At 49.0% G+C, this 10053-nt stretch overlaps 1 protein-coding gene across 5 annotated transcripts in view; it reads left to right on the forward strand.

Moving 5' to 3' along the window:
* The window catches only part of DHX34 (DExH-box helicase 34), a 37345-nt gene extending 28697 nt beyond the window's left edge, over positions 1 to 8648 (forward strand). The window contains exons 16-17 of one of the 5 annotated variants that reach the window (XM_090130025.1): positions 1272 to 1438; positions 8199 to 8648. In XM_090130025.1, coding sequence (XP_089986151.1) covers positions 1272 to 1405 — 134 coding nt within the window. In that variant the 3' untranslated portion in view covers positions 1406 to 1438; positions 8199 to 8648. Of the gene's footprint in view, positions 1 to 1271; positions 1967 to 3150; positions 4405 to 8198 lie in introns of those variants that run through there. The other 4 variants (XM_090130023.1, XM_090130024.1, XM_090130022.1 and 1 more) reach the window with 4 other exon arrangements.
* Positions 8649 to 10053: the final 1405 nt, after the last annotated feature.

Consider the following 10053-nt stretch of genomic DNA (forward strand, 5'->3'; position numbering starts at 1 on the left):
GTTGTGGGGAATAAAGGGGTTTGGGGGTTGGTTGTGGGGATAAAATGGGATTGGGGTGTTTTGGGGATGGTTAAAAAGGGATTTTGGGGGTTGGTTGGGATAAAATGAGCTTTTGGGGGTTGGTTATGGGGAATAAAGGAGTTTGGGGGTTGGTGGTGGGGATAAAAAGGGATTTTGGGGGTTGGTTATGGGGAATAAAAGGGTTTGGGGGTTGGTTGTGGGGATAAAATGGGATTTTGGGGGTTGGTTATGGGGAATAAAGGAGTTTGGGGGTTGGTGGTGGGGATAAAATGGGATTTTGGGGGTTGGTTATGGGGAATAAAGGGGTTTGGGGGTTGGTTGTGGGGATAAAAAGGGATTTTGGGGGTTGGTTATGGGGATAAAATGGGCTTTTGGGGGTTGGTTATGGGGAATAAAGGAGTTTGGGGGTTGGTTGTGGGGATAAAATGGGATTGGGGTGTTTTGGGGATGGTTAAAAAGGGGTTTGGGGGTTGGTTGTGGGGATAAAGAGGGATTTTGGGGGTTGTTTGTGGGGAATAAAGGGGTTTGGGGGTTGGTGGTGGGGATAAAAAGGGATTTTGGGGGTTGGTTATGGGGAATAAAAGGGTTTGGGGGTTGGTTGTGGGGAATAAAGGAGTTTGGGGGTTGGTTATGGGGATAAAATGGGATTTTGGGGGTTGGTTATGGGGAATAAAGGAGTTTGGGGGTTGGTTGTGGGGATAAAATGGGATTGGGGTGTTTTGGGGATGGTTAAAAAGGGATTTTGGGGGTTGGTTGTGGGGATAAAATGAGCTTTTGGGGGTTGGTTATGGGGAATAAAGGAGTTTGGGGGTTGGTTGCGGGGATAAAGAGGGATTTTGGGGGTTGGTTATGGGGAATAAAAGGGTTTGGGGGTCAGTTGTGGGGATAAAATGGGATTTTGGGGGTTGGTTATGGGGAATAAAGGAGTTTGGGGGTTGGTTGCGGGGATAAAAAGGGATTTTGGGGGTTGGTTGTGGGGAATAAAGGGGTTTGGGGGTTGGTTGTGGGGATAAAATGGGATTTTGGGGGTTGGTTATGGGGAATAAAGGGGTTTGGGGGTTGGTGGTGGGGATAAAATGGGATTGGGGTGTTTTGGGGATGGTTAAAAAGGGGTTTGGGGGTTGGTGGTGGGGATAAAGAGGGATTTTGGGGGTTGGTTGTGGGGAATAAAGGGGTTTGGGGGTTGGTTATGGGGGAATAAAGGGGTTTGGGGGCAGAAGGGGTTGAACCCTCTCTAACCCTAATTGCAGCCCCCCCAGAAGAGGAACCCCAGAGCTGCCCCCAGAGCTCAGCCCTGCAGCGCCCGTACCGCTGCGATGTGTGCCAGCAGGATTTCTCCTTCACCCCCACCCAGATCCTCCGGCACCGACGGCAGCACCGCTGATGGGAGAAACCCCAAATGGATTTGGGACATCCCGTATGTCAAAAAAGGGGGGACTGGGGTTTTTTTGGGGTTTTTTTTTTTGGGAAATAAATGGGTTTTTGGAGGAAGAGCGCGGCGCGTCGGAACGCTGCTCTAGCATTGCTGAGGGAGAGACAGAATTCATTAAAAGACCCCAAATGACCCCAAAATTGACACCACGGATCGTGACGTCACCAAGAATATCCCAAAAATGACGATACAGCCCAAGGGAGGACCCTGAAAAAGACCCCAAATCGTTGAAAGGTGACTTGAAATGTGCAGTGTTGGCAATGGTTGACCCCCAAAACTGCTGACTGGGACCCAAGGAACCCAACACTGCCATCAGGTGACCAAAAAAACCCCAAATCTCCAACAGGTGACCCAGAAACCCCAATATTGTTGTTGGATGACCCCAAAAAACCCTAAAATCAACCACGGTTGACCCCAAAACTCCAACATCGTCTGCAGTTGATCCCCAAATCTCCAAAATTAGGAATGGGTGACCCCAAAAAAAACCCCAACGTTGCCATTGGGTGACCCAAAGGACACCAAAATCAACGTGACCCCACAGAAAACCCAGTAGTGCCATTGGGTGACCCAACAAAACTCCAGGATCGCCAACAGATGACCCAAACAAACCCCAAAACCACCATTTCTGACCCCAAAAAAAACCCAATATCACCAACGGATGATCCATACAAACCCCAAAACCACCATTTCTGACCCCAAAAACCCCAATATCGCCAACGGTTGGTCCAAACAAACCCCAAAACCACCATTTCTGACCCCAAAAACTCCAATATCACCAACGGATGACCCCAACAAACGCCAAAACCACCATTTCTGACCCTAAAAACCCAACGGATGACCCAAACAAACCCCAAAACCACAATTTCTGACCCCAAAAACCCCAATATCGCCAGCAGATGACCCAAACAAACCCCAAAACCACCATTTCTGACCCCAAAAAAACCCAATATCGCCAACGGATGACCCAAACAAACCCCAAAACCACCATTTCTGACCCCAAAAACCCCCATATCACCAACGAATGACCCAAACAAACCCCAAAACCACCATTTCTGACCCCAAAAACCCCCATATCGCCAACGGATGACCCAAACAAACCCCAAAACCACCATTTCTGACCCCAAAAACCCCAATATCGCCAACAGATGACCCAAACAAACCCCAAAACCACCATTTCTGACCCCAAAAACCCCAATATCGCCGACGGATCACCCAAACAAACCCCAAAACCACCATTTCTGACCCTAAAAACCCAACGGATGATCGAAACAAACCCCAAAACCACCATTTGTGACCCCAAAAACCCCAATATCGCCGACAGATCACCCAAACAAACCCCAAAACCACCATTTCTGACCCCAAAAACTCCAATATCACCAACGGATGACCCAAACAAACCCCAAAACCACCATTTGTGACCCCAAAAACCCCAATATCGCCGACGGATGACCCCAACAAACCCCAAAACCACCATTTCTGACCCTAAAAACCCAACGGATGGTCCAAACAAACCCCAAAAACACCATTTCTGACCCCAAAAACTCCAATATCACCAACAGATGACCCCAAAAAAACTCAATATTGCCATCCGGTGACCCCCCAAAAAACCCCAAATCACCCACAGTTGACCTCAGATCCCCCAAATGCCATGGAAAATCACTTTGGAACCACAAATCTTTATCTTTTTTCCCCCCCAGCTCTGATAGACGAAGGCTGGATCGCGTTCGTTATCGCCGCCTTCGTTATCAGCCCCCGCCACGGGTCATTAGCGTGGCATGGGGGGGGCTGTGCTGCTAATTAAACTCATTTAATGCTGCTAATTTGTAGCTGTGCAGCCGGAAGAATCCTCATCACTGAACGACGTCGTGACGATTTGGGGTAACGATGCGCTGCGAGAACAGAACGCATTGGGGTTTTAATTAGGGTTGTTTTGGCTTAATTATGCAAAGTTAAGCTTCGCTGGCTGCAGAATGGGGGGAAAAATGGGGAATTTGGGTTTTTTTTTTTCCTTTAAAAATAGATTTTTTTTTTCCCCCCTTTTTGGCTTCTCTTCTGTTCTCCTTGTTGGGATGAATATATCTGCGATTAATTAGCAGATAAATTAGCAGAAGTGGGTCACTGCCACCCAGCCCCCAGAAATTAATTAAGCTGGAGGTTTTAAGCAGCTTAATAGTTAATTTTTGGGGAGGGAAATGCAAATTTTTGGCTCCTCCTCCATCACTGCTCCCTTTCCACCAGCGTTTGTGGCTTTTTTTGACGTCGCCAACCCAAACTTTGCTGGATTTCTGTGATTTGTCCTCATTTTTTTCCAGTCATAGAGGATGGGGGGGGGGGATTCCCTGTTGCTGTGACAACAGGGTGGGATGGGAGATGCTGTTGCCATGGCAACAAGCATCGAAGGAGTGACTGGGGGTGCACTGTACTTTTTTTTTTTCCCCTTTTTTGGGGGGGGGAAAAATACTCTTTTTTTTTTTTTTCCCCTCACAACCTCAAAAATCTCCATTAACCGTGTGGGATTCGGCACCCAAAAACATCCATCATTTTGGGGTCAGAAAGCAGCGGTTTGGGGTCAGAAAGTGTGTTTTGAGGTCTTGGGTCAGACCCAAGTGGAAGAGCCCCAGGTGGTCCCCAAAATTGCCCAGATTTGGGCACCCAAAGGCCCCATAGAACCTCCAAGGGCTCTATATAACTTAGCAGCCCCATAGGATGAACAGAAGTGCCATAGGGCAACCAGTGACCCCATAGAGCTTCCAAAAACCCTATAGAGCAACCGAGGGTCCTACAGGACTCTCAGAGGCCCTACAGAGCAACCATGGGTTCCATACAGCTTTCGGAAGCCTATAGGGCACTCAAGGGCCTTACGGAACCCTCTGAGGCCCTATAGAGCACTCGAGGGCACTATAGGTCACCCAAGATCTTTATGGTCCTCCCAGGGGTCCCATAGGGCACTGTAAGGCCCCATAGGTCACCCAAGATGTTTATGGTCCTCCCAGGGGGCCCATAGAGCACCCAAGGGCCCTATATGGTGCCCAAAGGCCATATGGAACACTCAGGGTCCCTACAGAGAACTTAAAGGTCTCGAAGGGCACTTGAGGACCCTATAGAGCCTCCAAGGGTCCTACAGGACACCCAAGGGCCCTACAGAGCCTCCAGGGGTCCCATAGGGCACTGTAAGGCCCCATAGGTCACCCAAGATGTTTATGGTCCTCCCAGGGGGCCCATAGAGCACCCAAGGGCCCTATATGGTGCCCAAAGGCCCTATGGAACACTCAGGGTCCCCACAGAGAACATAAAGGTCTCAAAGGGCACTTGAGGACCCTATAGAGCCTCCAAGGGTCCTACAGGACACCCAAGGGCCCTACAGAGCCTCCAGGGGTCCCATAGGGCACTGTAAGGCCCCATAGGTCACCCAAGATGTTTATGGACCTCCCAGGGGGCCCATAGAGCACCCAAGGGCCCTATATGGTGCCCAAAGGCCCTATGGAACACTCAGGGTCCCCACAGGGAACCTAAAGGTCTCGAAGGGCACTCGAGGACCCTATAGAGCCTCCAAGGGTCCTACAGGACACCCAAGGGCCCTACAGAGCCTCCAGGGGTCCCATAGGGCACTGTAAGGCCCCATAGGTCACCCAAGATGTTTATGGTCCTCCCAGGGGGCCCATAGAGCACCCAAGGGCCCTATATGGTACCCAGAGACCGTATAGAACACTCAGGGTCCCCACAGGGAACTTAAAGGTCTCGAAGGGCACTTGAGGACCCTATAGAGCCTCCAAGGGTCCTACAGGACACCCAAGGGACCTATAGAGCCTCCAGGGGTCCCATAGGGCACTGTAAGGCCCCATAGGTCACCCAAGATCTTTATGGACATACCACCATCTTCTCTCCCATGGGGATGCAGCACAGCTGTCTCCAAATAGGATCTGGTGCCGGGAGGAGTCATCAGGAATGGGATTTGTCATTTAATTTGACGAGGGAGTGCGAAAAAACGGTGCTGTCCGACTTCATTAGCACGGCCCCGCTAATTGGGGGGGGGGGGGGATGTGGCTCTTGAGGGCTCGTCAGCGCGCGCTGTTAATTGGGATTGAGGGCGGGGAGGGCTTGAGGGTTTTTCTTCTCGTTTTAAGGCGAAAAAGGAATTGTTCAGCCAAAAAAAATAGTGCTGCAAAAGGGGATGGGAGGAGCGATGTCTCCTCGTCGTCGCAGCCCCATGGAAATGTCTGTGAGAGTTTGGGGGAAAAAAGGCCAAAAATGGTGTCGACCCCTGAAAACCCAATGCTTCATTCCCCAAAAACCCGATGGATCGTTCCCCAAAGCTTTTAATTCCCCACAACCCTGTGGATTGTACCCGAAAAACAATGGATACTTCTAAATCCAGTGGGTTGTACCCCAAACCCCGGTGTTTCATTGCCTAAAAATGGTTTGGTTCTCCCCCCGAAAATAGATAATTTTGAACCCAATGGGTTGTTCCCCCAAAATCTTCATTCCCCAGAACCCAATGGATCGCACCCAAAAAACCCAAATTCTGAACCCACTGAATCGTTCCCCAAATCCCAGTGCTTAATTTCCCAAAACTCAGCACTTTGTTCCACAAAAATCCAATGGATTGTTCCCCAAAACTCGAAGCTTTGTTCCCCCAAAACAGTGGATAATTCTAAACTCAATGGATCGTTCCCCAAAAACTCTTTGTTCCCCTAAACCCAACGGATCATTCCCCCCAAATAAACAGCCGTTTATTCTTTTGAACCCAATGTTTCCCTAAATCCAATGCTTTGCTCCCCAAAAACCCAAAGGATCGTTCCCCAAAACCCAACTTCGTTCCCCAATCAATCTCCCTTCCGTATTTCCAACAAATCTGGGACTTTTTCCCCTTTCTGTCACAGAGAGCCCCAAACTTCAATTTCCTTTACTTGTTTCCAACAGATTTGGGGACATTTTTCCACTTATGGCACAAATACCCTCTTTAGAAAAAGAATTTTCCATCATCCCAAATAAGGGGAATAATTTTCATTTCCCGAAAGCGAAATCAATTCCTTTTTTTGACGAATTCCCACCCCTATGTGAACACCACACATTTCCCATCCCAAAGCTCCCTCCATCCCCTTCTCATTATTATTTGGGAGTTTTCTGCTTAATTTCACTTTTTTACGCCAATTTTTCTTCCTGATTTTCCTTCTCCCCGTCGTTTCTACACTCGCCGCTTTGCGTAAGCCGCTATTATCAACTATTATCCAAATTAAGCTGCAGCAATTAGGCTAAAAATACGAGATGATCCCAGCTCTGATGATAAAAGAGCAAAGGAAATATCTCCGGGGCATCCGTTGTGTGAAAGGGAATCTTTGCCACTCTATTTTCCGTCGCTCTTCCAACTCGCGCTCGTAATTAAGCCGAAAGGGGAAAGTCGTCGTCTGTCGCTCTCTCTGTTAAATCATCATCTCCTTAATTAAGTCGCTTTGGAAGTGGAATGATGACGAACCTCCTGGGGGAAACGTTTGGGTGTTTCCATCGTTTTTAGGGCAGGAAGTTCCGTCAGTTTTGTTTGTAGGTCCGCTCCTCATTTCTGAGGAGGAGGGGTGAAAAACAGGGAGGAAAACAGGAGGAGAGAGAAGGGATGAGTTGAGGCCCTTCTGCATCTCCTTGGTGGCACAAAAATTGTGGAACGGTTGGGTTGGAAGAGGCTCTAAAGATCATAGGACCCTACAGTGGTTGGGTTGGGAGAGTCCCTAATGATCATAGAACCGTGAGATCCTACAATAGTTGGCTTGGAGGAATCCTAAGGGTCATAGATCCACGGGATCCTACAATTGTTGGGTTGGGGTGGGCCTTTGAGATCCTCAGCTCATGAAATCCTCAAAAGGTTGGGTTGGAAGAAGCCCTAAAGATCATAGAACCATGGGACCCTACAGTGGTTGGGTTGGAAGAAGCCCTAATGAGCAGAGAACTGTGAGATCCTACAATGGTTGGGTTGGAGGAACACTAAAGATCATAAATCCATGGGATCCTACAATGGTTGGGTTGGAGGAACCCTAAAGATCCATGGGATCCTACAGTGGTTGGGTTGGGAGAGTCTGTGATGATTCTAGAAGTGTGGGATCCTACAGCAGTTGGGTTGGAGAAACCCTAAAGATCACAGAACCAACACTTGGGCTGGAAGAGGCCTTCGAGACCCTAAAACCATGAAATCCCACCATGTTTGGGTTGGGATGGGCCCTAAAAGTCGTAAGATCATGGAATCTTCAAAAGGTTGGGTTGGAAGAAGCCCCAAAGATGGTTGAACCATGGGATCCTACAGCGGTTGGGTTGGGAGTGTCCCTAATGATCATAGAACCATGGGATCCTACAGCAGTTGGGTTGGAGGAACCCTAAACATCATAAATCCGTGGGATCCTACAATGATTGGGTTGGAAGAAGCCCCAAAGATCATAGAACTGTGGGATCCCACAGTGGTTGGGTTGGAGGAACCCTAAAGATCCATGGGGTCCTACAGTGGTTGGGTTGGAGGAACCCTAAACATCATAAATCCGTGGGATCCTACAATGATTGGGTTGGAAGACGCCCCAAAGATCATAGAACTGTGGGATCCCACAGCGGTTGGGTTGGAGGAACCCTAAAGATCCATGGGGTCCTACAGTGGTTGGGTTGGAGGAACCCTAAACATCATAAATCCGTGGGATCCTACAGTGGTTGGGTGGGAGGGACCTGGGAGATCATCGCCTCCTTCCAGCCCCCAAAATTCTAATTTTAACAGGAAAACGAAACGATTCTCCTCGCTTCCAGCCCAGACCGGCGGCGTTTCTCCCCTCTCTCAGAGTTCACCTTCACGCTTCTCAGGCCGCCTTAATGAGGAGGTGGAATTAATAGATTAATGGTGGCTCATCAATGCGATGTGTGACATCGGTGCGACGCGGGCGGACCCCTCCACGGCCCTGGTTTGGTGGTCCTGCAGGGCTGACGTGGAGAAATTTGGTGTCGCTGGGCACAAAATGGGGGTTTCATCCCATCCCATTCCCTGACCCCAGTCCCTCATCTGTTCCATTCCCCATCCCATTTCCATCCCATTTCCATCCCAAATTCCCCATCTCAGCTCCATTCCCTATCCCAAACCCCAATTTCGTTCCCCATGCACTAATCCCTCATTCCATTTCCATCCCATCCCCAAATCCCCATCCGATCCCCAGTTCCCGTCCCAAATCCCTTCCCCATCCCAATCCCATCCCCATCCCATCCCCATCCCATCCCAAATCCGTTCCCCATCCCAATCCCATCCCAAATCCGTTCCCCATCCCCAATCTCCCTCCTAGGTTCTATTCCCCATCCCAATCCCATCCCCATCCCCAACCCATTCCCCATTTCCCATCCCAATCCCTCTACCCAATCCCATCCCCATTCCCCATTCCCAATCTCCCATCCCAGTCCTTCCCATTCCAGTTCCATCCCCCCCCCCAACCCCATCCCAAATCCCATTCCAAATCCGTTCCCATTCCCAGTCTCCCATCCCCATTCCATTCCCCATCCCAATCCCCATCCCATAATGACACAGCCCCCTATAGGGGCACCCCATATATGGGGAATCCCAACTGGGAGCCAAACTGGGGGAGAAATCCCACAGAATCCCAGCATTTGGGGGCATTTTCTGCCCATACGCAGGGAAGAATTTCTTCATTAGGAAGCAATTAGCAGTCATTACGAGCACACCAACATGATGTAATTAAGAGGGACGGGTTCGTTAAGGCAAGTGGAGCGGGTGGGAAATTGGGGATGTTGTGTGCGAGGGTCTTCCTTTCTTTTGGGGTCTCCCTTCTTTAATTAATTACCCAAAACAATTAAATGAAAGAAGGCAAAAACATCAAAGCCAGGGAAGAAATGGTAATTAAGGGGTAATTGCACTTACAGGTGGAAAAAAGACTTGTAATTAAGGGAGTAACCTCGTTCATGTGGGGAAACCTTCGTAATTAATGGGGAATCCCAATGTAAGGGGGGGAAAATGCTCTTAATTAATGGGTAATCTCATTAATGGGGGGAAATAGCCCCCAAATTAAGGGGTAATCCCAATGTAGGAGGGGAAGGAGTTAATTAAGGAGTGAGTGTTCCCACGAATGGGGGAAATACCCTCAAAATAAAGGGGTGATCTCATTAGTAGGGGAAAAATGCTCTTAATTAAGGGGTGATCCCATTAATGGGGGGAAACCCTTATAATTAAGGATCGATCTCGTTAATGGGGGGAAAAACACTTATAATTAAGGGGTAACCCCTCCTAACGAATGGGTAATCCCATTAATGGGGGTATGAACCCTTATAATTAAGGGGAATCCCAATCAAAGGAGAAAAAAAAACCACCCTTCTAATTAAAGCACGGCCCCTGGTAATTAATTGTTAATCTGTAATTAAGACGTAATCCCTTCGAATCGAATTATAATCCCTTCGAATCACAGACTAAATCCTCCCGTCGTAAAGACAAAAAATGCCCAATTAACCCGCAGCTCATTAGGGCTTTTCCCCCTGTAATTGCGCTGTGGGCGGGGCCACGGTGAAGCCCCGCCCATAACCGCAGACGGGGCGGAGTCACGGCTAAGCCACGCCCCTTTAACAAAACCAATGACAAG

Source organism: Phasianus colchicus, chromosome 38 (assembly GCF_987193195.1).
Source record: "Phasianus colchicus chromosome 38, bPhaCol1.hap1.1, whole genome shotgun sequence".
In the NCBI taxonomy this organism is placed as follows: domain Eukaryota; kingdom Metazoa; phylum Chordata; class Aves; order Galliformes; family Phasianidae; genus Phasianus; species Phasianus colchicus.